The sequence below is a fragment of the Odocoileus virginianus genome, chromosome 21 (genome assembly GCF_023699985.2).
Source record: "Odocoileus virginianus isolate 20LAN1187 ecotype Illinois chromosome 21, Ovbor_1.2, whole genome shotgun sequence".
Lineage (NCBI taxonomy): Eukaryota > Metazoa > Chordata > Mammalia > Artiodactyla > Cervidae > Odocoileus > Odocoileus virginianus.
The window spans coordinates 120,753-148,647 of NC_069694.1; the positions used below are offsets into that span (position 1 = coordinate 120,753).

The window sequence follows — 27,895 nt, forward strand, 5'->3', positions numbered from 1 at the left end:
TCAGTCTAGTGAAATTATAGAAAATCCTGTCTGGTATTTTTCCTAAGTGGATTTAGAAATTCTACACAGTAAGGGCTTAGGGATATTATCTGATAAGAGGTGGCGGCAAGGAACTTAGTTTAAAGCTATATTTATTTTAAAAATCAACTGTTTTTGTTTTTTAAGTACATTTTTTAGTGGTAGCTTGGGCTCCTAAAGGAGATCTTTGGAAGTTAGAACCCCCAAGGCTGCCATTTTGCTGGTCAGTATTTTAAGACATGCATTTTGAGTCTATCTCACTGCCTTGTAAATAACTGACTCAATCCAAAAGGGACACTTCCCTGGAGAAGACAACACTGATAGGCATGAAGCAGGGACAGACGGGTGTCACTTGGGGCCATTGGTGACTGAGTTCCCATATCATGCCTTTCCTGAGCTGTGACAGAAAGAGCTTGAGCTTTGCAGCCTGTGTGTGCATACCGGCACTGCAATAGAAGTCACATGAACAAATCCTTTAACCTCTCTGAGCTTCATATCCTCCCCTGTGAAATGGAGAAGATAAAGCTGTGCCTCAGATTCTTATGTGGATTAAATATGCTAAACTGGTGTATCACCTGATCTGTAGCAGGTGTTTAATAAACCCTTCTTACCTTTGTCTCTTTGTCTCTGTGATCCCCAAGTACATACAGAGGCTGGCAGAGGTAGACTGATGCAGAAAATGGACAACATATAGTTCTTTCTCATTTGCTTGTTCTCATCCTGCCTACCTTTGTCACATCCGATGGCAAGGAGTCATGAGTATTTCACAGAAACGTTCTCCTCAATGCAACCAGAAGTGCTTCATTTCATGTCTACAAAAAAAGGATTAGAATTTGGGCAGATTCTGATGATGCCCAGGCTAGATGCACCTGATCCTCTTAGAAAGAGGCTGACATTTTCTTACCTTTCAACTTCCTCTTCTAAATCCTTCACAACACCCTTTTTTTTCCCCACTCTTTTCCCACTGAAACTTGTCTTGAGCATCTTCTGACCCCCTGTCGCTGCTCCACTTTCATCAGACAATCTGGCACTTACTGTTCAGATGTCCCTTTCCTGCTGTGTCTCCCTGTCACTCCAGGCGACGTCCACACCTATGAAATGTGCATTCGAGACGTCTGAGTCCCTGGCTTCCCTTTCCTCCCACCTGTCCACTGTGGTCACTTGAATCCTTAACTCATAGCTGCTCACCTCCACAGTTGTAAATTTCAGTGCAGCTTCTTGCTTCCTGCCACAGCCCCCTCTGCTTCCTGCTCTTACTCTCTAAACCTGTTGTTCAGCCTTATTGAGACATTTGTCCCTTTAACCTTTAACTTCCTAACAAATCCTCCATTCCTATCATCCTCCTTCCTTCAGCTGAAGCTCTGTGATGTTTTCTCTCACAGCCTCCTTACCTCTTGTCCCTCCACCCGAGTTGCTGACACCAGTCTCAGATCATTCCAGATACCTTTTGGGTGCTTTCCTTCCTGAATGACTAGGTGTGGTGAGAGACCACAGCACCCTGCGCACTGTTGCTGGGACCCAGTGATAACTGTAATCCTTCTGTAGATTTCTACCCCAGCTCCTTCCTGTTGCCTCACCCAGCTGGGAAACTGACCATGGCCCCATTAGCATCCTCCAGTGACTCCTCATCCTTGTTAACACAGCATTCAGTGCAGGTAATGAATTAACCCCTGCCTCCCTCTTCCCTTCTTTTCTTGTCATTTACTCACAGAACTGTATTCTGCATGATTTGATCTGCTGTTCTTCCCTGAAGGCATCCTGCTGTCTCACATGCTTGCTTTTCTGTACTTGCTGCTCCTACCTAGAATCATGTTTCATGTTCTAATAGGCTTGGTGGGTGCCTGCTCTTTGTACAAGGTCTCTTTAGCCCTGTCTTTATAGGAAGTTTTATCTCCAGCTCCCTGCAGAGGATTTGGTACATCCTCTCTTGGCTCCCACTGTACCCCTGGCCTGACTTACCTCTGTGTGCTGGATAGCAACTGTTTGACTCTCTGAATCCCCCTTCACCTAGTATTAGTTTCCTAGGACTGCTATACTCAACTTACCTAAACATGGTGGCTTAAAAAACAGAGATCTATTGTCTCCGTTCTAGAAGCCAGAAGTGCCACATCAAGATATTAGTAGGGCGGTGCTCCCTCTGAAGGCACAAGGGAAGAGTCTGTTCCACACCTCTCTTCTAGCGTCTGTTACCTGCAGCTGTTCCTTGGCTCGTGGATTGCTGTTGTTCAGTCGCTCAGTGGTGTCTGACTCTCTGTGACCCCATGGGACCCCAGGACGGTCCCTTTCTTCCTCTCTTTTTCTGTCTTACTGCAAGAGCTAGGACCTCCAGTACAATTTGGATACCGCTAGAATATCTTTGCCTTGTTCTTGGCTTTAGGGGGAATATCTTCAGTGTTTTCATCATTAGGTATGATGTCAGTTATAGGGTTTTTGTACTTTTTTTTTTAATTGGGTTGAAGAAATTTCCTTTTATTCCAGATTTGCTAAAAGTTTTTATTGTGAATAGGTATTAAATTTTGTCAAATGATTATTCTACATCTGTTGAAATGATCAGATTGTTTCCTCACTTTTTTCTATTAATATAGAGAATTTCATTGTTTTTCAATTTTTAATTTATATTTTTCATTTAAGTTATGAAGTTGACTTTTTTTTATATTAGTTGTTTGTGAGTTTTGTCTTTGAGACTTGATCCTAAATGTTTCAGATTTGCAGATCTGAACTGTCAGAGAGGTAATAACATCAGCCTTGAAGTCTTTCTTGATCATTATTTTATCTCTCCCACTGCTGTATTCAGAAATACAAATATTATTATAATAATAATTATAATATAATTATAATATAATTATAATATTATTAGTGTAGGGCCAGTAGCATAGAGTAATGTTTCTTTAAGTGTAATTTAGGAACAGCTTGGAATAGAATTATTTAAGGTGCTTGATAGAATTGTAGATTCCTGTGCCCCACGACATTCATACTCTGAGAGCAGGACCAGGGAATCTGTACTTTACACGAGATTTATAGGTGTCATTCATCCTAAATTTAGAGAACCACTGCTTCATAGTTAATTATGTTCATGTGTGTGGGTACACAGTGTATCTTTCTGATATTTGGTATAAAAAAGATACTATTCTGATTTTGCAGTTGTAAAAACCAAGGCTGAATAAGGTTAAAAATCTCACTTGAGTTCATTCAACTAATAAATGGTAGATTTTTAACCCAAGTCAGACTACTTCCTGGGCATTCATAATTTATGTTCCAAGTTAATTTTGCATCAGGTTTGCCAGTCATTTACTTTGCTTTATCTAAGCGAAGTTTTTGTTTTAGTCTTTTATTTTAATTGGAGGATAATTGTTCTACAATGTTGTGTTGATTTCTTTGCGAAGCTTTTTTATTGCCTTGCTTAAGTGAGAAAATTTTGTTATTCATTTAAAAATGAAAGCTGAAACTTTGTAAAAGCAATTGTTTCATTTTGATGCAAAGATTCATGTTTGAAAACCAACAAAGGAATGAATTCTCTAAAAGAATTTTTTGTTTTTTGTTCAGATGTCTTATTAATCATCCTATGATACCAAAAAAAGTTGAAAACTATATGGCTCAACTATTGTTGATCAAAATCAACATTTGTCAAAATCAACTATTGCTGACATTGAAAACCCTTTCTCAAACTACAAATTTTGCCTTTAATACATAAAAAACTTTAATGTAAAATTTCAAAATAAAATATTAGCAGCTAAAACTCAATACATATGAAAAGAATAACTTACCATAATCAAGGAGATTTTATTCCATAACTATTAAAATAATTTATTAATATAGTTCACTATATTAATAGGGAAAATTAAAAGGAAAAATATGATTATTTCTATAAAAGCAAGGGAGCCTTAATAAAAATCAACATTCATTCCAATTTCTAATTATTAAAAATTAATAAAATATGAATAAATGGAGATTTTGCTACCATGTATCAAACTTTTCTCTTAAGTTAACAGTCAGTAATATGCTTAAGAGTGAACCTATAAAACATTCTCATAAAGCCAAGAACTATACTAGGTGTCTCTTAAGATAGTTTTAATATCAGAATATCAAGACTGTTACTTGTTATGTTCTGGAATTTTTAGTCAAGGTAATTAGACATCAAAAAGCTAAATACCTCATGAAAAAGACAAAGAATAATTAGTATAAGGTCTATGATTTCATTACTCAAAGCAGAAATTGTTTAGCATAAAAACTATTAGAAATATTTTTAATTATTTAATTTTAACTGTAAAGGTTAGTTAGGTTGGCTGGTTTAAAATAAATAAATAAATAAACATTTTTTTATGATACAGCAAAAGCAATGGGCAAAAGGGAAAAGCAAGGGGAAAATGTCTTGATTATCATCTTGATAGAAACAAAAATACAAAATATCTAGAAATTAATAAAAATATAGAATCTGTACATAGAAACTTTTTCAAAAACATAAACAAAAATATTTTCTAACTTTTTCTATAATTTTCATGCAAACTCCACCAAAACCTTTATGGTTGACAAAACAAATTTTGAACAATGACATTTCAAGCTAGTAGGGAAAAGATGGACTATTGATTATTGATTTAGTGTTATTTAGACTATTGACTAGCCATTTAGAAAATATAAAGTTAAATCCCTACATCACACCTTACACCAAAATAAATTTGATAGATTAAAATTTAAATGTGAAAAAGGAAACCATAGAAACAGTGGAGAAAATGTGTTGATAAATAATTTTAAGGTCTAGAGTGGAATTTCGTGTATTTTATTTTTATATTTATATATTTTTCTTTTTTCCTAGAGTGAAGATATATTAAAAAGTGATTGTGTGATATAAAAAAGCTTTTTTTCCTATATAGAACACTTGGGCCAAAAAGAAATTATGGGAGAAGGGAAGTGATTCTTTGTTCTTCAGGTGCAAGCAAAGTTCAGGTTTATTCTGACATGTTGGATAATATTATTTGTCCTGTTTAATCTCTTTTACCCACACACAGTTTTTCCTATGTTGAAATGGATGAAATAATCAAATATTCTCCTTTTACTAATCATAAGGTACAGGATCTCCCAGAAAGAGTGGTTACTGATGACAATAGGAAACCAGCATGCTATAAATATAACCAGAATGTGCATGTTAATGCTGAAAAGGGGTCAATGAGATAGTTCTCAAAGTGGTTGTTTCTTTCTTTTTTTTTTTCAATGAGAACATCATCTTTATTTTTTTCCATTTATTTTTATTAGTTGGAGGCTAATTACTTTACAATATTGTAGTGGTTTTTGTCATACATTGACATAAATCAGCCATGGATTTACATGTATTCCCCATCCCGATCCCCCCTCCCACCTCCCTCTCCACCTGATTCCTCTGGGTCTTCCCAGTACACCAGATCCTAGCATTTGTCTCATGCATCTAGCCTGGGCTGGTGATCTGTTTCACCCTAGATAATATGCATGTTTCGATGCTGTTCTCTCTAAACATCCCACCCTCGCCTTCTCCCACAGAGTCCAAAAGTCTGTTCTGTACATCTGTGTCTCTTTTTCTTTAAAAATTTCTTTAAAATTTAAAATTTAAAAATTTCTTTAAAAATTGCTTTACATTTAAATAAATATGCACACTTTTATTAACAAGCATCACAAAAATCCTGTTTACTATTTTTTGACTACTGACTGCTAGTTATTTTCATTAGTTGTATGAATAGTAGGGTGAAATAACATTATTTATTGTCCTCCTCACTTGAAGATGTAACATTTTAAAGAATGAGGGGTATTTTATACATTTTCTCACATGAAATGGTGTCTTTTTTTAATTTTTGCTTTTCTATTTTATTCATAACAAAGGCAAGCTTCCCAACAAAACCCAGAGATCAGTGGTAGAAAAATAACAAAGGAAAAATTCCCAGTCTATATAATAAAAACCTGGGAGTGCAGGGAAGTTGCGGCGGAGGTGTTGTGGGGGGAGCGGAGGGATGGCTAGATGACCAGCCAGGCGCAGAAGATGGAGGTCTGGGATCTGTTGAGGTTGTCTTGCATCCCAGTCTTTCTCTCACCACACTAGCCTTCTTTGGGTCTTCATCAGCAGGACCACAGCAAGTAGCATTAAGTACAAGAACTGGTGTTCTTGGAGCCCATGAACAGATACTGGGTTTTTGTTTGATCGACTGGAAAAAACATACAGCTTAAGAGTTGAGAATTGTATTTTATTTGGGGACATTACCAAGAACTATAATCTGAGAGGCAACCTTGCAGATAGCTATGAGGGACTGATCCAAAGAGGTAGGGAGGGAACGAGGATATATATAGGAGTTTTTGCTGAAAAAAAAAATGAAAGAAAACCATGTCATCAACTATCAAAAGATTGGTGCTAATCACAAAAAATAGACTTCCTAAGTTAATGATTTTAGTGGTTTTCTGTGTATGGGAAGTATCCAGAGTCTGGGCTCACCGAAATTACTCCTTTGCTATGCATCTTAATTACCTAGGACAGTGGCCTGTTTTCTCCATCCCGAATCACCTCAGGGTGTACCTGCTCCAGCTGCTCCAATGACGTAATGGCCTGATGGCAGGCAACATTCATGTGTGGTTTACTAGAATGGCAGGCAACGTTCTTTGTTTATTGAAATAGCAACATTTTATTTTATTTTATTTTTTGAAATAGCAACATTTTTAAAAATCCAGTTTCCTTTTTTTTTACTGATACCTAGCACTTTATTAGTGGGGAGTCTTGGTCTGGGGGAGGAGCTGGTATGGATACCTAGTGCCCATCTAGGCTCATTTTTCTGGATATCAGATGTTGTCTGTATGCAGTTTTAAAGGAGACATCCTTAGGGGTGAAATCCTGCCAGGGTAGCTCTGTGAATACCAAGCAGCAAGGGTAGGGGGAGGATCCTGGGCACAGCTGGGCCCTGGGCACAGCAGAGCATCACCGAGGGCCTCCGCGTCCATGGTGGGGGAGCAGTGGCTGTGCCTGCTCACAGGCGCACTGTCTGGGCCCAGCAGGAACTGGTTTCCAGCCGTGTCACGGCAGCACACTGGAGACCCAGCAAGGACCTTGGGGTCAGTCATGACTGCAGGGGTGTCGTCATGGAGCTAGTGGTGAAAGAACCCGCCTACCGATGTAGGTGACATAAAAGGCGCCGGTTTGATACTTGAGTTGGGAAGATTCCCTGGAAGAGGGCATGGCAACCCACTCCAGTATTCTTGCCTGGAGAATCCCATGGACAGAAGAGCCTGGCAGGCTACAGTCCATAAGGTCAAAGAGTCGCTTATGACTGAAGCAACTGAGCATGCGTGCTCCTCTGGGCACTAGCAGAACATTAGAGAAGAAGGCAGAAGCAGAACTGCCTGCTGGCCATTCACTTTGTGTAAAGCTGGGCTCCAGCCACCACAAAGTTGGGCTTCTTTGTTCTTGGTGTTTTCCTGATGCCTTAACTGGTTGTATAGAAGCTGAGTGGTATGTGTATCAGAATAACACAGGAAACTTGCTGAAATGTGGATCAGTCGTATCTTTATTCACTCCAAAGTTTGAATCCCACTTGAGACTCATTGTTTTTTTCTGAATGCCTGTAGAAATTAACATCTGATTACATCCATTTTGGTATTTTATTTTACAGCTTTTTATTTTTACTTCATTGCTGGGTGTGTATGTGAAGTCCCTATAGTTTTGTTCTACACTTACATCATCTAAATATTTCAAAGTTAGGGTAAATCCAAATTAAAAAACATTCTACACTTCTAGCACATTTTTGAATTTTAAAAAAATACACAAACACCTAGCTAATGGTAATTAAAGTATTAGACTATTACTATATTCTATTAAAAATAATTTCTACCTATAACTAGAAATAAGATTGTTAATACAGCCTTGGAAGAATGATAGAGTGAAACTTTGGATTATGTTTGTAAGTATATAAAAAGTCTTCCTACTAACAAGACTTTTTTCTCCCAGATATTAAACTAACCATGAAGAAAATGATTATCAATACACGGTGCTCTTTTGTAAATATTCCCAATATGGTTGGACCAGATGTTGAAAAGGAAATAAGAAGGATGGAAAATGGAGCATGCAGGTAAATGTACACTTTCTTCTATGTATTTTTAATACCAGCCACCATTCTTAAATCTGAATGGGTTTAACTGCAGTTAAAGTTTTAATTTCAAACCTTGAACTTCGTAATTTATTTAATTTAGTGAATTTGCTTCTACTTTGTGACAGCCTGACTTCTCTAACAAATGAACATAGATATCGTTGTGGGTATTCTTTAGGAGCACTTTTGCCAAATATTTCCTTCATCACTGGCAGGACCTTTCCTCATGAAACATTTCACATCTAAAGAGACAACAGTGCCATGGAGAAATGTGGGGAAAAGAATAGTGTGAAATGCTAATGTGGTTTAAGAGTATGATTTAAAGTGGTCACCCTGTAAATGAAGCGAACATGTATAAATATAGTTGAAGTTATTTTTGCTGAAATGAAATTTTATTACAAGTTAATTAAAAAGCCTGTGTTATTTGACCTAAAGTGTAGGTATCGAGGGCTATCCTGGTGGCTCAGACTGTAAAGAATCCACCTGCAGTGTGGGAGATCTGGGTTCCATCCTGGGTTGGGAAGATCCCCTGGAGGAGGGCATGGCAATCTGTTCCAGTATTCTTGCCTGGAGAAGCCTCATGGACAGAGGAGCCTGGTGCACTACAGTCCATGGGGTCCCGAAGAGTCGGACACAACTGAGTGCCTAAGCACATAGATATAAAGGGGGCTTCCCTGGTAGCTTAGCTGGTAAAGAATCCGCCTGCAATTCAGGAGACCCTGGTTTGCTTCCTGGGTTGGGAAGATCCGCTGGAGAGGGGATAGGCTGCCCACATCAGTATCTTGCCTAGAGAACCCCCATGGACAGAAGAGCCTGGTGGGCGACAGCCCGTGGCATAGCAGAGTCAGATACAGCTGAGCGGCTGCGCACACACGGGCATCACACTTTCTATCCGACCAGCACTGACGTTATAATATGAACCCATCAAACAATGCAAACACGGGAGTCCTAGGAAGTAATGTCTTAATTACATGTGTTGTGCTGGATTGTGCCTTTACTCTAATTCTGTTCTTCTTGAGAGTAAATTGCTACGTCTGCACCGCTCACATTTCAGTCTTATTACACATTGTTGTCTGTGTTTGTTTGAGAGAGAAGGAGAAGGGATCCCCCAGTGAGAAATGTTGTTCCCCTATAATGGCTCAAAACGTTGATCTAATTCATCTTTGCCACCTTTTGGACCGTAGCTCCTTTTCTGATGATGATGACGACAGTGCCTCTATATTTGAAGAATCAGAGAGTGAGAACCCCCATGCAAAGGATTCCTTTAGAAGTAATACACACAGAAGTGGACGACCATCACAGAGGTGAGCAGTGTGATGGAAAAAAGGCACTATTCTTCCACTTGGTGGGCTTGGCAACCTTGATGGGCTTGGCAACCCCTCCTGCTGCCCAGCTACTCTGAAGTACGTTCTGTTCCTTATATTTTTCTTCTCTTGGGAAACTGCCACTGCTTGATGATAATTTATGTTCATGGGGTTCCGAGTCATAAACACACTTTCCGATCAGTTTCCCTGAGACCTGTGTCTGTCCCTTAGGAAATCTCATGCCTGAGTCCTCTCTGATTTCCTCCTCTTTTCTGATGCTTCTTCCAAGCAATTGTATGTGAGAGGGATTAGCTGTCATTCTCTAAAATGCTCTCTCCCCTTCAACCCTACTTTCAGGGAAATCAAGCACTAGGGTGAGTATTGAGAAGAGAAAAGCTAACAAATCCACCTCAAACTATTGACTCTGAGAGTGTAAAAGAAGTGCGGTATTGGTATGGATGAGGGGTTCTATCACACTTCTATCACATTCTATCACACTTATTTACGTTTCCTTTGGCTTTCTCCCTCTTTTTTCCCCTCTCTTTCTTTCCCCACTGACCACCTTCAGCTTTTCTATTGTTTTCATTTCTCTTGTCTTATGACAGTCTAAGACTTAGATCTATTGCTGAGAGTTAGCAGCATCCAAGTTGGCTCACTCAGATTGTGGAGAAGGCTAATGTGATCCATTGTAAGCGCTGATGAATAGACATTTACTGATCGATTTGATTCACAGCACTGGCATTCAGCAACTCACACTTCATGGAGGTTATTATTTTCAAAAATTGCCTAGGCACTAGTTAGTAATGGGTAGAAACTGGAAAGCATTTGTTCTTTAAGACTGCTTGCTTACCATGGACGTTGTATATATGGTAACTACTAAGACTTCCCTGTACTTTTTCATTTCCCAGGGAGCAGTACCTGCCTGGAGCCATCGCACTTTTTAATGTTAACAACAGCAGCAATAAGGAGCAGTAAGTATATGTATATGGGCAATAGAAAGCCAAACCTTTGTTTTTAAAGAAAACCAGTGAAAAAGCATAAATACATCTGAATCTGGTAGACTCCAAATACTTATTTGGCAAACTCTATCTAATACAATTGCAAAGATATTCTTCTATTTTGTCATTTGGTTTTTTCCTTCTGAAAAACAGACCTAGCCATGTTAAAAGTATTTGTGTGTATTGAATACATGTAGGAAACCCTTGTCCAGAGCATCTGTGCAATTGCACCTCCATGTGGTTAGGGTTAGGGTGGCTGACCAAATAAATGAGACGTTATTAATTGTTCTCATTCTGAGTCAATGTGTCTTAGGTCAAGTTTCCCAGGAGACAGTGTCTGGGATGGAGGCTTGTATGTGGAGGTTTATTGGGAGTTCTTTTAGAAATGATGCCTAAAAGGGAGTTAATGGAGTAGGACTGGGTAAAGAGAGAAGCAGAACTTCGTAAATAGATGTGATGTGCCATGTGATGCCGTGATGGCCCTTCTGAGTTGTTCCATAGTTAGGTGATAGGACTGGGCTTTGTACGCATGCACAATCATTGGATGAGGGCTGCCTCAGGAAGGGTGGCGTAATTTTGAGCATGGTGGCTTCCTTCAGCCAAGGCCACCCAAGGGAGAGGGAAACTAGAAGCTGGCAGTAACCAAAGCTGTACAGTGGCACTGGTCAAAGCCCTGAAGCAAAAAAGCAAATTAGTGTCCATATTATAGGGCTTCCCTGGTGTCTCAGCAGCAAAGAATCTGCCTGCAATACAGGAGATGCAAGAGATGCACATTTGATCCCTGGGTTGGAAAGATCCCCTGGAGAAGGAAATAGCAATCCACTCCAGTATTCTTGCCTGGAAAATTCCGTAGACAGAGGAGCCCAGCAGGCTACAGTCCATAGAGTTGCAAAAGAGTTAGACATGACTTAGCGACTGAGCACAGCATCCATGAGATATATCGATTCAAGTCAGAATTATTTGATGCCCTTTCCACGGTGTAGTTAACTTGCCACCAAGTGACCGCTTTCCTCAAGTAATGGTGCTGTTTTAGAGTCATAGCATTCGTCTTTTTAACTGGAAGGTTAGACAGTGATAGCAGCAGTTAAATCACCTGGGTGAATGGGACCTCTGTGCTGGGCCCAGGCATCATCTCCATCGCTGCCACCATGGCTGCTCTGTTCATGACCATGTTGTGCCAGCATTGAGGATGCCAGTGACAGAGGGTAGCTTTATATGCAGTCAGGTTTTTTCTACTTGGTTTTTCTTCCCCCTTTTCCATGAAACCTGATATTTGATGGGTAATAACATGGGATACAGATATTTTAAAACTTTGTGCCCATGCCCCTGAAGTCCATTTAGTCTGCCTGCTTTCCAGAATTATTTTTGCTGATCTTTCAGTATTTTTTAATCAGGTCCCTGACCAACCAGCCAATGCATTGTGACTGTCCATGAATCCTTGTATATTCTTAATTTGAGCCATTTCTTTTTTCCCCACAAAGTGGATGACTATGCAGTATTTGACACTGTCCCATTGGTAAGACTAACCTCACAGTCTTTTAAGGCCACCTCTCCATAGTGCTTTTCTATAGACAACAACTCATTTTGGCTTAATCCAAAGTGCCAAACTGACTCATACAATGATCATGCTCTATCAGCTGCTCATACAAAGCCAATATATGGCCATGATGGTGCAAGAGGAGTAACTTTGAGACAGCAGTGGTAGATGACATGGGGAGAAGGTGCTGAGCCACCTGCTTAATCCCAAATATACCACTTTATCATATGATAGACTGCAATACAACCTTAGGACTTATTAGTTCTGATAAGATCCAGCTCATGGTCAGCACTCATTGTCTGTCCCATGGTTAGATAATCCTCCTTAAGGGCCAAGTTAAGCTGATGTCATTGATACAGATATAGTGGACCAATGTGATAATCTGAGGAATGTCCAGATGGCCCAGGTCCCTTGAGATTATGTCATGTTAGTAGGTGGGAGAGTTAACACAGCCCTGGAAAATACTGTAGATGACATACTGTTTTCCATCCCTTGTGGATATGGACTGTTTATGACCTTCTTCACTGATAGTGATTAAATATAACACATTCACCCCAAATATAACACTGATCCAGAATCTTAGGAATCTGGTATAGATTGGGTGAGTGTATTGTTTTTCACATTCACCACAGTGACTGTAATGGGAGCTACTATTTGGTTGATTTTGCAGTAGTCTGCTGCTGTCCAGCAGGATCCATTCGGTTGTAGTAGGGGTCAGACATTGAATTAAATGAGGATGTGATGGTGAAACACCAACCCTACATGCATTAGGTCTTTAAGGATTGATTTCCTTTCCTGTCCAGGATGCAGTATTATTTGTTTGTTTGTTGCCAGCAGGTAGGAAACAGCTTTATGGCTTCCACTCGTTCCTCCTCACTACGTTAGCTCATATTCCATAAGCCAAGAAACTTGTGGAGATGGTGTTGTTTTTCAGTTGCTTAGTCACGTCTGACTCTTTGTGACCCCATAGACTACAGCATGCCAGGCTTTCCTGCCCTTCACTATCTCCCAGAGTTTACCCAAACTCATGTTCATTGATGCCATCAGTGATGCCTTTGTCGGTGATGCCATCCAACCATCTCATCCTCTGTTGTCCCCTTCTCCTCCCATTCTCAATCTTTTCTAGCATCAGGGTCTTTTCCAATGAGTTAGCTTTTCACATCAGGTGGCCAAAGTATTGAAGCTTCAGTTTCAGCATCAGTCCTTCCATTGAATACTCGGGATTGATTTCCTTTAGGATTGACTGGTTTGATCTCCTTGCAGACCAAGGGACTCTCAAGAGTCTTCTCCAGAACCACAGTTCGAAGGCATTAATTCTTTGGTGCTTGGCCTTTTTTATTGTCCAGCTGTCACATCCATCAATGACTACTGGAAAAACCATACCTTTGACTATATGGACCTTTATCGGCAAAGGGATATCTCTGTTTTTTTAATATGCTGTCTAGGTTTGTTACTGCTTTTCTTCCAAGGAGCAAGGGTCTTTTAATTTCATGGCTGAAAGTGGAGATGAGGGTTCTTCTAATGGGCAAATAGATTTATTTCTGTTTATCCTTGAGCAGCTGGATAAAGTATAAACACCATGACAAGTATATTCAGTAATGATTTCCCCAGTCTTCCCCGTAAAGAAAATCAATGGATTTCAAAGGAGGAGAAGGGGGCGACGGGATAAAATGGTTGGATGGCATCACTGACTCAATGGTCATGAGTTTGAGCAAGCTTTGGGAGTTGGTGATGGACAGGGAAGCCTGGAGTGCTGCAGTCCATGGGATTGCAAAGAGTCAGACTTGACTGAGCGACTGAACGGAACTGAACTGGAGAAATGACCACAACGGGGCATCTTTAGACCCAATGGAGGGCCCATAAATTACTACCAAACCACCATATGTCCCCCATTTTAATGGAGGAGGCATGATAATGCTTTAGTTCCTGGATCTCAATAACAAAACTTGGATCCTCTGCCAAGTGGTGTTTAATGTATCTAGGCATTCTTTTTTCCCCCAGGGTGTGTGTTTGCATGCTAAGTCACTTCAATCATCTCCAACTCTGCAACGCTATGGACTGTAGCCCTCCAGGCTCCTCTGTCCATGGTGATTCTCCAGGCAAGAGTACTGGAGTGGATTACCATGCTTTCCTCCAGAGGACCTTCCTAACCCAGGGATCCGACCTGTGTCTCCTATGACTCCTGCGCTGCAGGTGGATTCCTGACTGCTGAGCCATCAGGGAAGCCCCAGTAGGGAACAGTTACCCAAGTAAATGACCATTGATTTTCTTTAGGGGAAAGACTGGGGGAATCATTACTGAGTATACTTGTCATTGCTCTTCCAGTCCTTCTTCATGGGAACTTGGCTTTTCCTCCAGTCAATGGTTTCATTTTTGAAAGCTTACTCAGGTTTGGAAACTGTTCGAGGGGTTGTGACTTTTTTTTGTGTAACTTGCCCTCAACCTCCTGATCATCCATTCCTGGTTTGTGTTTTTATTGTAAATGTTAAACAGTACCCTGAGAAGTCAACGAGATGCCCACCTATTTAGGAACACAGTAGACTATTAACCCCTTCTGTAGCTTTCTGTGGGTCAAGGCCCTGGCTGCCTCAGGCACTTAACTGCTAATTACAACAATCAGGCCCACTTCTTTTCTGATGGGTAAGCACTGCCACTGATCTCCGTGATTCTAGATCCTGTCATCCCTTTGCTCTCAGGGAATCTGGTTCTATACCCAGGTCAGTGTCTCTCACTACCAGCTGAGGTGAACACTGGACAGCACCTCTGAGCTACCCAGTGATGCTGGCGCCCCTCTCACCAGCACAGTCCGTATCATTTTTGTATCCTCTCAGCCCTCTTAGGGAACACAGTCAGTTGGTGGGCTAGTTTCCTTACTTAGTATATTCTTTTAGCATACCGCTTCTCTGAATCTTTGTGATACCTTCTTCCACCATCTGCCATGACATTTTGTAATTTTTATGTCACTTAGTGTGAGCCATCACCTTTTCTGAACTTTTAAATGCCATCCAAGAAGGAGTCAGCACCATCTCCCAGGGTCTGTGTTAGGATGTGAAATCCTATATCATAAGAATGTACTCCTGTAGCTGTAAATTCCATCTTATCTGACTTTATATTCTGTTACTGTTTGTACATGACAACCTTAGGTGCCAAGCCCCCGATCCTTGTCAATTTTATCTATTTCTCCTTGGTAGCAGTTTTCTACTTCCGCTGGGCCATTCCTACCCAGATTAAGTTCATTTGTATATTTGCACCTGAAAGTTTCCCTCCCTTTATCATTCTTCCTCTTCTTCTCAGCCTCTACAACTCTTACCCATACCTGGATGCCTACGTTTATTCCTACTCCTCTTTTTTCTTTTTCCATTTATTTTTATTAGTTGGAGGCTAATTACTTTACGACATTGTAGTGGTTTTTGTCATACATTGACATAAATCAGTCATGGATTTACGTGTATTCCCCATCCCGGTCCCCCTCCCACCTCCCTCTCCACCCCATCCCTCTGGGTCTTCCCGGTGCACCAGGTCCGAGCACTTGTCTCATGCATCCAACCTGGGCTGATGATCTGTTTCACCATAGATAATATACATATTTCGATGCTGTTCTCTCGAAACATCCCACCCTTGCCTTTTCCCACAGAGTCCAAAAGTCTGTTCTGTACATCTGTGTCTCTTTTTCTGTTTTGCATATAGGGTTACCATTACCATCTTTCTAAATTCCATATATACGTGTTAGTCTACTGTATAGGTCTTTATCTTTCTGGCTTACTTCACTCTGTATAATGGGCTCCAGTTTCATCCATCTCATTAGAACTGATTCAAATGCATTCTTTTTAATGGCTGAGTAATATTCCATTGTGTATATGTACCACAGCTGCCTTATCCATTCATCTGCTGATGGGCATCTAGGTTGCTTCCATGTCCTGGCTATTATAAACAGTGCTGTGATGAACAATGGGGTACACGTGTCTCTTTCAGATCTGGTTTCCTCGGTGTGTATGCCCAGGAGTGGGATTGCTGGGTCATATGGCAGTTCTATTTCCAGTTTTTTAAGGAATCTCCACACTGTTCTCCATAGTGGCTGTACTAATTTGCATTCCCACCAACAGTGTAAGAGGGTTCCCTTTTCTCCACACCCTCTCCAGCATTTATTGCTTGTAGACTTTTGGATAGCAGCCATCCTGACTGGCATGTAATGGTACCTCATTGTGGTTTTGATTTGCATTTCTCTGATAATGAGTGATGTTGAGCATCTTTTCATGTGTTTGTTAGCCATCTATATGTCTTCTTTGGAGAAGTGTCTGTTTAGTTCTTTGGCCCATTTTTTGATTGGGTCATTTATTTTTCTGGAGTTGAGCTGCAGGAGTTGCTTGTGTACTTTTGAGATTAATCCTTTGTCTGTTGCTTCGTTTGCTATTATTTTCTTCCAATCTGAGGGCTATCTTTTCACCTTGTGTATAGTTTCCTTTGTTGGGCAAACGCTTTTAAGTTTCATTAGGTCCCATTTGTTTACTTTTGCTTTTATTTTCAATATTCTGGGATGTGGGTCATAGAGGATCCTGCTGTGATTTATGTCAGAGAGTGTTTAGCCTATGTTCTCTTCTAGGAGTTTTATGGTTTCTGGTCTTACATTTAGATCTTTAATCCATTTTGACTTTATTTTTGTGTATGGTGTTAGAAAGTGTTCTAGTTTCATTCTTTTACGAGTGGTTGACCAGTTTTCCCAGCACCACTTGTTAAAGAGGTTGTCTTTTTTCCATTGTATATTCTTGCCTCCTTTGTTGAAGATAAGGTGTCCACAGGTTCGCAGATTTATCTCTGGGCTTTCTATTCTGTTCCATTGATCTATATTTCTATCTTTGTGCCAGTACCATACTGTCTTGATGACTGTGGCTTTGTAGTAGAGACTGAAGTCATGTAAGTTGATTTCTCCAGTTCCATTCTTCTTTCTCAAGATTGCTTTGGCTATTCAAGGTTTTTTGTGTTTCCATACAAATTGTGAAATTATTTGTTCTAGTTCTGTGAAAAATACCGTTGGTAGCTTGATAGGGATTGCATTGAATCTATAGATTGCTTTGGGTAGTATAGTCATGTTCACAATATTGATTCTTCTAATCCATGAACATGGTATATCTCTCCATCTGTTTGTGTCCTCTTTGATTTCTTTCATCAGTGTTTTATAATTTTCTATGTATAGGTCTCTTGTTTCTTTAGGTAGATATACTCCTAAGTATTTTATTCTTTTTGTTGCAATGGTGAATGGTATTGTTTCCTTTCTTTCTGTTTTCTCATTGTTAGTGTATAGGAATGCTAGGGATTTCTGTGTGTTAATTTTATATCGTGCAACTTTACTATATTCGTTGATTGGCTCTAATAATTTTCTGGTAGAGTCTTTAGGGTTTTCTATGTAGAGGATCATGTCATCTGCAAACAGTGAGAGTTTCACTTATTCTTTTCCTATCTGGATTCCTTTTATTTCTTTTTCTGCTCTGATTGCTGTGGCCAAAACTTCCAAAACTATGTTGAATAGGAGTGGTGAGAGTGGGCACCCTTGTCTTGTTCCTGATTTTAGGGGAAATGCTTTCAATTTTTCACCACTGAGGGTAATGCTTGCTGTGGGTTTGTCATATATAGCTTTTATTATGTTGAGGTATGTTCCTTCTATTCCTGCTTTCTGGAGAGTTTTAATCATAAATGGGTGTTGAATTTTGTCAAAGGCTTTTTCTGCATCTATTGAGATAATCATATGGTTTTTATCTTTCAATTTGTTAATGTGGTGTATCACATTGATTGATTTGCGGATATTAAAGAATCCTTGCATTCCTGGGATAAAGCCCACTTGGTCATGGTGTATGATTTTTTAAATATGTTGTTTGTTTGCTAGAGTTTTGTTAAGGATTTTTGCATCTATGTTCATCCGTGATATTGACCTGTAGTTCTCTTTTTTTTGTGGCATCTTTGTCTGGTTTTGGAATTAGGGTGATGGTGGCCTCATTGAATGAGTTTGGAAGTTTACCTTCTTCTGCAATTTTCTGGAAAAGTTTGAGTAAGATAGGTCTTAGCTCTTCTCTAAATTTTAGGTAGAATTCAGCTGTGAAGCCATCTGGTCTGGGCTTTTGTTTGCTGGAAGATTTCTGATTACAGTTTTGATTTCCTTGCTTGTGATGGGTCTGTTAAGATCTTCTATTTCTTTCTGGTTCAGTTTTGGAAACTTATGCTTTTCTAAGAATTTGTCCATTTCTTCCAAGTTGTCCATTTTATTGGCATAGAGCTGCTGGTAGTAGTCTCTTATGATCCTTTGTATTTCAGTGTTGTCTGTTGTGATCTCTCCATTTTCACTTCTAATTTTGTTAATTTGGTTCTTCTCCCTTTGTTTCTTAATGAGTCTTGCTAACAGTTTGTCAATTTTATTTTTTTCAAAAAACCAGCTTTTAGCTTTGTTTATTTTTGCTACGGTCTCCTTTGTTTCATTTGCATTTATTTCTGCCCTAATTTTAAAGATTTCTTTCCTTCCACTAACCCTGGGATTCTTCATTTCTTCCTTCTCTAGTTGCTTTAGGTGTAGAGGTAGGTCATTTATTTGACTTTTTTCTTGTTTCTTGAGGTAAACCTGTAATGCTATGAACCTTCCCCTTAGCACTACTTTTACAGTGTCCCATAGGTTTTGGGTTGTTGTGTTTTCATTTTCATTCGTTTCTATGCATATTTTGACTTCTTTTTTTATTTCTTCTATGATGTGCTGGTTATTCAGAAGCGTGTTACTTAGCCTCCATATGTTTGAATTTTTAATAATTTTTTCCCTGTAATTGAGATCTAATCTTACTGCACTGTGGTCAGAACAAATGACTGGAATGATTTCAATTTTATTGAATTAACCAAGGCTAGATTTATGGCCCAGGATGTGATCTATCCTGGAGCAGGTTCTGTGTGCACTTGAGAAAAAGGTGAAGTTGATTGTTTGGGGGTGAAATGTCCTATAGATATTAACTAGGTCTAGCTGGTCCATTGTGTCATTTAAAGTTTGTGTTTCCTTGTCAATTTTCTGTAGTGTTCATCTATCCATAGTTTTGAGTGGGGTATTAAAGTCTCCCACTATTATTGTGTTACTATTAATTTCCTCTTTCATACTCGTTAGTGTTTGCCTTACATATTGCGGTGCTCCTATGTTGGGTGCATATATATTTATAATTCGTATATCTTCTTCTTGGACTGATCCTTTGATCATTATGTAGTGCCCTTCTTTGTCTCTTTTCACAGCTTTTATTTGAAAGTCTATTTTATCTGATATGAGTATTGCGACTCCTGCTTTCTTTTGGTCTCCGTTTGTGTGGAATATTTTTTTCCAGCCCTTAACTTTTAGTCTGTATGTGTCCCTTGTTTTGAGGTGGGTCTCTTGTAGACAGCATATATAGGGGTCTTGTTTTTGAATCCATTCAGCCAGCCTTTGTCTTTTGGTTGGGGCATTCAACCCATTTACATTTAAGGTAATTATTGATAGGTGTGGTCCCGTTGCCATTTATTTTGTTGTTTTGGGTTCACATTTATACAACCTTTCTGCGTTTCCTGTCTAGAGAAGATCCTTTAGTATTTGTTGAAGAGCTGGTTTGGTGGTGGTGAATTCTCTCAGCTTTTGCTTGTCTGTAAAGCTTTTGAGTTCTCCTTCATATCTGAATGAGATCCTTGCTGGGTAGAGTAATCTAGGTTGTAGGTTATTCTCTTTCATTACTTTAAGTATGTCCTGCCATTCCCTTCTGGCCTGAAGGGTTTCTATTGATAGATCAGCTGTTATCCTTATGGGGATCCCTTTGTGTGTTATTTGTTGTTTCTCCCTTGCTGCTTTTAATATTTGTTCTTTGTGTTTGATCTTTGTTAATTTGATTAATATGTGTCTTGGGGTGTTTCGCCTTGGGTTTATCCTGTTTGGGACTCTCTGGGTTTCTTGGACCTGTGTAGCTATTTCCTTCCCCATTTTAGGGAAGTTTTCAGCTATTATCTCCTCGAGTATTTTCTCATGGCCTTTCTTTTTGTCTTCTTCTTCTGGGACTCCTATGATTTGAATGTTGGGGTGTTTCACATTGTCCCAGAGGTCCCTGAGGTTGTCCTCATTTCTTTTCTTTTTTCCTCTCTGCTTCATTTATTTCCACCATTTTACCTTCTACCTCACTTATCCTATCTTCTCTCCCTGTTATTCTACTGTTGGTTCCCTCCAGAGTGTTTTTTATCTCATTTATTGCATTATTCATTTTTAATTGACTCTTTTTTATTTCTTCTAGGTCCTTATTAAACATTTCTTACATCTTCTCAATCTTTGTCTCCAGGCTATTTATCTGTAACTTCATTTTGTTTTCAAGATTTTGCATCATTTTTATTATCATTATTCTAAATTCTTTTTCAGGTAGATTCCCTATCTCCTCCTCTTTTGTTTGACTTGGTGGGCATTTTTCATGTTCCTTTACCTGTTGGGTATTTCTCTGCCTTTTCATCTTGTTTAGATTGCTGTGTCTGGAGTGGGCTTTCTGTATTCTGGTGGTGTGTGGTTCCTTTTTATTGTGGAGGTTTCACCCAGTGGGTGGGGTTGGACGATTGACTTGTCAAGGTTTCCTGGTTAGGGAAGCTTGTGTCAGCGTTCTGGTGCGTGATATTGGATTTCTTCTCTCTGGAGTGCAGTGGAGTGTCCAGTAATGAGTTTTGAGATGGGTCTATGTTTTAGGTGTGACTTTGGGCAGCCTGTATGTTGACGCTCAGGGCTGTGTTCCTACGTTGCTGGAGAATTTGCATGGTATGTCTTGCTCTGGAACTTATTGGCTCTTAGGTGGTGGTTGGTTTCAGTGTAGGTATGGAGGCTTTTGGATGGTCTCTTATTCCTTAATGTTCCGTGTAGTCAGGAGTTTTCTGGTGTTCTCAGGTTTTGGGCTTAAGTCTCCTGCCTCTGGATTTCAGTCTTATTCTTATAGTAGTCTCAAGACTTCTCCAACTATACAGCACTGATAATAAAACTTCTAGGTTAATGGTGAAAAGAGTCTCCACTGTGAGGGACACCCAGAGAGGTTCACAGAGTTACATGAAGAAGAGGAGGGGAAGGAGGGAGATAGAGATGAGCAGGAGAAAAAGGGGACTCAAGAGGAGAGAGACAGATCCACGCAGTTCTCTGTTCCCTAAGTGTTCTCCGTAGCCCAGACACCCACAGAGAGTCACAGAATTGGATTGGGAAGAGAAGGGGGCGGAGGAAATAGAGGTGTTCTGAGGTAGAAAACAGAGAGTCATCAGTGGGAGAGAGTAATCAACACACTCCTGAGTAAAAATGGGTACTGAATATTGGATTCTTAAATGTCCAAAATTGATATCAAATACTGAAAAATAAAGATTAAAAATCTAGGGTAGAGGTTAGACTTTTAAAAATACAATATTTAAAAGAAAAAAACAGGGGGGAGGAGCCAAGACGGCGGAGGAATAGGACGGGGAGACCACTTTCTCCCCTACAAATTCATCGAAAGAACATTTGAACGCTGAGCAAATTTCACAAAACAACTTCTGATCGCTAGCAGAGGACATCAGGCGCCCAGAAAAGCAGCCCATTGTCTTCAAAGGGAGGTAGGACAAAATATAAAAGATAAAAAGGGAGACAAAAGAGCTACGGACGGAGACCCGTCTCGGGAAGGGAGTCTTAATAGAGGAAGTTTCCAATCACCAGGAAACCCTCGCACTGGCGGGACTGGGGGAAGTTTTTGGCAATCTAATTGGGAGGAAAAATTAAATAAGGCCCACAGATTACCTGCCTAAAAGCAACTCCCAGCAGAAAAGTACCCCAGGCGCCCGTACCCACCAGCAACAAGCGGGGCGGAACGGAGAGGAGCGGGCGGCATTGCTTAGGGTAAGGACCGGCCCGAAGACCCTGAGAGCAATCGGAGGGAGCTTCTTTAAACGGTGGGACAAAATTAACCGGCCGGAACACACTGCCTGCGGTTCGCAAAACAAAGGGACTGAGAATCTCCAGAGAAGAGCCGGCCCATCCCCGCTGGAGGTAGGAGGCAGGGGGGAGGGGAAAAGGGCAAACTCAGCCCCTGAGAAGCCACCCCCTCCCACACTGCAAACAGGCCCCCGGTTCCTGTCTAAAGACTTCCTGAGACCCGACTGGCGGCACGCGCTGGGGCCGCGGAGGGAAAAGCGCGCCGTACCCGGGGAGAGTGGGACCAAGCCTCTGGCTGCCTGGGCCGCTCAGGCCGGGGAAGGCACATAACGCAGGAGCAACCGAATCCGCGCTTTTGTGGAGTACCAGAAAACTGGAACCGCACTCAACGCAGGGCCCGCTCCATATAGAGAAGCCGGGAGCCTGAGCAGTGTAGACGGCGAAAGCACAGACACCCGTGAGCGGGGCAAACCCAGTGTGGCCGGAACACGGTGAGCGCTATCCACACAGAGCGGTACCTGTCTGCAGTGCCCCGCCCTCCCCGTAGCAGGACTAAACTGAACTAGCGAACCTAAATAAGAGATCACCTCCGTCCGCCTGTGTCAGGGCTGAAATTAGACACCGAAGAGAAGCCAAAATAAACAAAGGGAACCGCTTCAGAAAGGACCGGTGCAACAGATTAAAATCCCTGAAAGTAACACCGACTACACCGGAAGGGGCCTACAGATATCGAGAAGTGTAAGCTGGAAAGAGGAGCTATCTGAAATTGAACTGAACCTACACTGACCACAAAAACTCCAGAGAAATTCCTAGATATATATGGTTTTTTTTTTTTAATTAAAAAAAAAAATTTTTATTTTCCTTTTTTTAAATTTTTTCTCTTTTATTTTCTTTTAAAATTCCCTATTACTCCCGCATTACTCCTCAACTTTCATTTTCATATACTTTTACGATTTTTTTAATTAGGAAAAAAATTTTTTTTTCTTTTTTTTTCTTTTTCTTGTTTTTCTCTTCTATTTCCTTTTAAAGTCCTCTAATACTCCTCTATTATTCCTTAATTTTCATTTTCATTTCACTATAGCCTTGCCAAAAAAAAAAGAGAGAGAGAGAAACCCTATTTTTAAACCAAACTTCATATACATTTCTAAATTTTTTGTGTGTTTTTGTTTTTGTTTTTAAATATTGTATTTCAAAGAGTCTAACCTCTACACTAGATTTTTAATCTTTGTTTTTCAGTATGTGATATAAATTTTGGACATTTAAGAATCCAATATTCAGTTCCCATTTCTATTCAGGAGTGTGGTGATTACTCTCCCACTTTTGACTCTCTGTTTTCTACCTCAGAACACGTCTATTTCCTCCTTTCCCCTTCTCTTCCCAATCCAATTCTGTGAATCTTTGTGGGTGTCTGGGCTACAGAGAACACTTTGGGAACAGATAACTGCGTAGATCTGTCTCTCTCCTCTTGAGTCCCCTTTTTCTCCTCCTGCTCACCTCTATCACCTTCCTCCCTCTCCTATTCTTCATGTAACTCTATGAATCTCTCTGGTTGTCTCTCACAGTGGAGAATCTTTTCACCATTAACCTAGAAGTTTTATTATCAGTGCTGTATAGTTGGAGAAGTCTTGAGACTATTGGAAGAATAAAACTGAAATCCAGAGGCAGGAGACTTAAGCCCAAAACCTAAGAAAACCAGAAAACTCCTGACTACATGGAACATTAAGGAATAAGAGACCATCCAAAAGCCTCCATACCTACACTGAAACCAACCACCACCCAAGAGCCAATAAGCTCTAGTACAAGACATACCACACAAATTCTTTAGCAACGCAGGAACATAGACCTGAGTGTCAACATACAGGCTGTCCAAAGTCACACCTAACACAAAGACCCATCGCAAAACTCATTACTGGACACTCCACTGCACTCCAGAGAGAAGAAATCCAATTCCACGCACCAGAACGCTGACACAAGCTTCCCTAACCAGGAAAACTTGACAAACCAATCGTCCAACCCCACCCACTGGGTGAAACCTCCACAATAAAAAGGAACCACACACCACCAGAATACAGAAAGCCCACTCCAGACACAGCAATCTAAACAAGATGAAAAGGCAGAGAAATACCCAACAGGTAAAGGAACACGAAAAAAGCCCACCAAGTCAAACAAAAGAGGAGGAGATAGGGAATCTACCTGAAAAAGAATTTAGAATAATGATAATAAAAATGATCCAAAATCTTGGAAAAAAAGTGGAGTTACACATAAATAGCCTGGAGACAAAGATTGAGAAGATGCAAGAAAGGTTTAACAAGGACCTAGAAGAAATTAAAAAAAGTCAATTAAAAATTAATAATGAAATAAATCAAAAACACTCTGGAGGGAACCATGAGTAGAATAACAGAGACAGAAGATAGGATAAGTGAGTTAGAAGATAAAATGGTGGAAATAAATGGAGCAGAGAGGAAAAAAGAAAAAAGAATCAAAAGAAACGAGGACAACCTCAGGGACCTCTGGGACAATGTGAAACGCCCCAACATTCAAATCATAGGAGTCCCAGAAGAAGAAGACAAAAAGAAAGGCCATGAGAAGTTACTCAAGGAGATAATAGCTGAAAACTTCCCTAAAATGGGGAAGGAAGTAGCCACCCAAGTCCAAGAAACCCAGAGAGTCCCAAACAGGATAAACCCAAGGCGAAACACCCCAAGACACATATTAATCAAATTAACAAAGATCAAACACAAAGAACAAATATTAAAAGCAGCAAGGGAGAAACAACAAATAACACACAAAGGGATCCCCATAAGGATAACAGCTGATCTATCAATAGAAACCCTTCAGGCCAGAAGGGAATGGCAGGACATACTTAAAGTAATGAAAGAGAATAACCTACAACCTAGATTACTCTACCCAGCAAGGATCTCATTCAGATATGAAGGAGAACTCAAAAGCTTTACAGACAAACAAAAGCTGAGAGAATTCACCACCACCAAACCAGCTCTTCAACAAATACTAAAGGATCTTCTCTAGACAGGAAACACAGAAAGGTGGTATAAACGTGAACCCCAAACAACAAAATAAATGGCAACGGGACCACACCTATCAATAATTACCTTAAATGTAAATGGGTTGAATGCCCCAACCAAAAGACAAAGGCTGGCTGAATGGATTCAAAAGCAAGACCCCTATATATGCTGTCTACAAGAGACCCACCTCAAAACAAGGGACACATACAGACTAAAAGTTAAGGGCTGGAAAACAATATTCCACACAAACGGAGACCAAAAGAAAGCAGGAGTCGCAATACTCATATCAGATAAAATAGACTTTCAAATAAAGGCTGTGAAAAGAGACAAAGATGGACACTACATAATGTTCAAAGGATCAATCCAAGAAGAAGATATACGAATTATAAATATATATGCACCCAACATAGGAACACCGCAATATGTAAGGCAAACACTAACGAATATGAAAGAGGAAATTAATAGTAACACAATAATAGTAGGAGACTTTAATACCCCACTCACAACTATGGATAGATCAACTAAACAGAAAATGAACAAGGAAACACAAACTTTAAAGGACACAATGGACCAGCTAGACCTTATTGTCATCTATAGGACATTTCACCCCAAAACAATCAACTTCACCTTTTTCTCAAATGCACACAGAACCTTCTCCAGAATAGATCACATCCTGGGCCATAAATCTAGTCTTGGTAAATTCAAAAAAATTGAAATCATTCCAGTCATTTGTTCTGACCACAGTGCAGTAAGATTAGATCTCAATTACAGGAAAAAAATTATTAAAAATTCAAACATATGGAGGGTAAACAACATGCTTCTGAATAACCAATAAATCATAGAAGAAATCAAAAAAGAAATCAAAATATGCATAGAAATGAATGAAAATGAAAACACAACAACCCAAAACCTGTGGGACACTGTAAAAGCAGTGCTAAGGGGAAGATTCATAGCATTACAGGCCTACCTCAAGAAACAAGAAAAAAGTCAAATAAATAACCTAACTCTACACCTAAAGCAACTAGAGAAGGAAGAAATGAAGAACCCCAGGGTTAGTAGAAGGAAAGAAATCTTAAAAATTAGGGGAGAAATAAATGCAAAAGAAACTAAAGAGACCATAGCAAAAATCAACAAAGCTAAAAGCTGGTTTTTTGAAAAAATAAACAAAATTGACAAACCATTAGCTAGACTCATTAAGAAACAAAGGGAGAAGAACCAAATTAACAAAATTAGAAACGAAAATGGAGAGATCACAACAGACAACACTGAAATACAAAGGATCATAAGAGACTACTACCAGCAGCTCTATGCCAATAAAATGGAAAACTTGGAAGAAATGGACAAGTTCTTAGAGAAGTATAACTTTCCAAAACTTAATCAGGAAGAAATAGAAGATCTTAACAGACCCATCACAAGCAAGGAAATCAAAACTGTAATCAGAAATCTTCCAGCAAACAAAAGCCCAAGACCAGATGGCTTCACAGCTGAATTCTACCAAAAATTTAGAGAAGAGCTAACACCTATCTTACTCAAACTCTTCCAGAAAATTGCAGAAGAAGGTAAACTTCCAAACTCATTCAATGAGGCCACCATCACCCTAATTCCAAAACCAGACAAAGATGCCACAAAAAAAAGAGAACTACAGGCCAATATCACTGATGAACATAGATGCAAAAATCCTTAACAAAATTCTAGCAAACAGAATCCAACAACATATTTAAAAAATCATACACCATGACCAAGTGGGCTTTATCCCAGGAATGCAAGGATGCTTTAATATCTGCAAATCAATCAATGTAATACACCACATTAACAAATTGAAAGATAAAAACCATATGATTATCTCAATAGATGCAGAAAAAGCCTTTGACAAAATTCAACATCCATTTATGATTAAAACTCTCCAGAAAGCAGGAATAGAAGGAACATACCTCAACATAATAAAAGCTATATATGACAAACCCACAGCAAGCATCACCCTCAATGGTGAAAAATTGAAAGCATTTCCCCTAAAATCAGGAACAAGACAAGGGTGCCCACTCTCACCACTACTATTCAACATAGTTTTGGAAGTGTTGGCCACAGCAATCAGGGCAGAAAAAGAAGTAAAAGGAATCCAGATAGGAAAAGAATAAGTGAAACTCTCTCTGTTTGCAGATGACATGATCCTCGACATAGAAAACCCTAAAGACTCTACCAGAAAATTACTAGAGCTAATCAACGAATACAGTAAAGTTGCAGGATATAAAATTAACACACAGAAATCTCTTGCATTCCTATACACTAACAATGAGAAAACAGAGAAATTAAGGAAATGATACCATTCACCATTGCAACAAAAAGAATAAAATACTTAGGAGTATATCTACCTAAAGAAACAAAAGACCTATACATAGAAAACTATAAAACACTGATGAAAGAAATCAAAGAGGACACAAACAGATGGAGAAATATACCGTGTTCATGGATTGGAAGAATCAATATTGTCAAAATGGCTATACTACCCAAAGCAATCTATAGATTCAATGCAATCCCTATCAAACTACCAATGGTATTTTTCACAGAACTAGAACAAATAATTTCACAATTTGTATGGAAATACAAAAAACCTCGAATAGCCAAAGTAACCTTGAGAAAGAATGGAACTGGAGGAATCAACCTGCCTGACTTCAGTCTCTACTACAAAGCCACAGTCATCAAAACAGTATGGTACTGGCACAAAGACAGAAATATAGATCAATGGAACAGAATAGAAAGCCCAGAGATAAATCTGCGAACCTATGGTCACCTTATCTTCGACAAAGGAGGCAAGGATATACAATGGAAAAAAGACAACCTCTTTAACAAGTGGTGCTGGGAAAACTGGTCAACCACCTGTAAAAGAATGAAACTAGAACACTTTCTAACACCATACACAAAAATAAACTCAAAATGGATTAAAGATCTAAATGTAAGACCAGAAACTATAAAACTCCTAGAAGAGAACATAGGCAAAACACTCTCCGACATAAATCACAGCAGGAT

General features: G+C 39.6%; 1 protein-coding gene across 3 annotated transcripts in view; it reads left to right on the top strand.

Moving 5' to 3' along the window:
• CNGA1 (cyclic nucleotide gated channel subunit alpha 1) overlaps positions 1–27,895 on the top strand; it is a 60,459-nt gene that overhangs the window by 22,633 nt on the left and 9,931 nt on the right. For all 3 annotated transcript variants that reach the window (XM_070451930.1, XM_070451931.1, XM_070451932.1), the window contains 3 exons: positions 7,970–8,090; positions 9,293–9,412; positions 10,321–10,383. In XM_070451930.1, the coding sequence (XP_070308031.1) occupies positions 7,970–8,090; positions 9,293–9,412; positions 10,321–10,383 (304 nt within the window). The remainder of the gene's footprint in view (positions 1–7,969; positions 8,091–9,292; positions 9,413–10,320; positions 10,384–27,895) is intronic.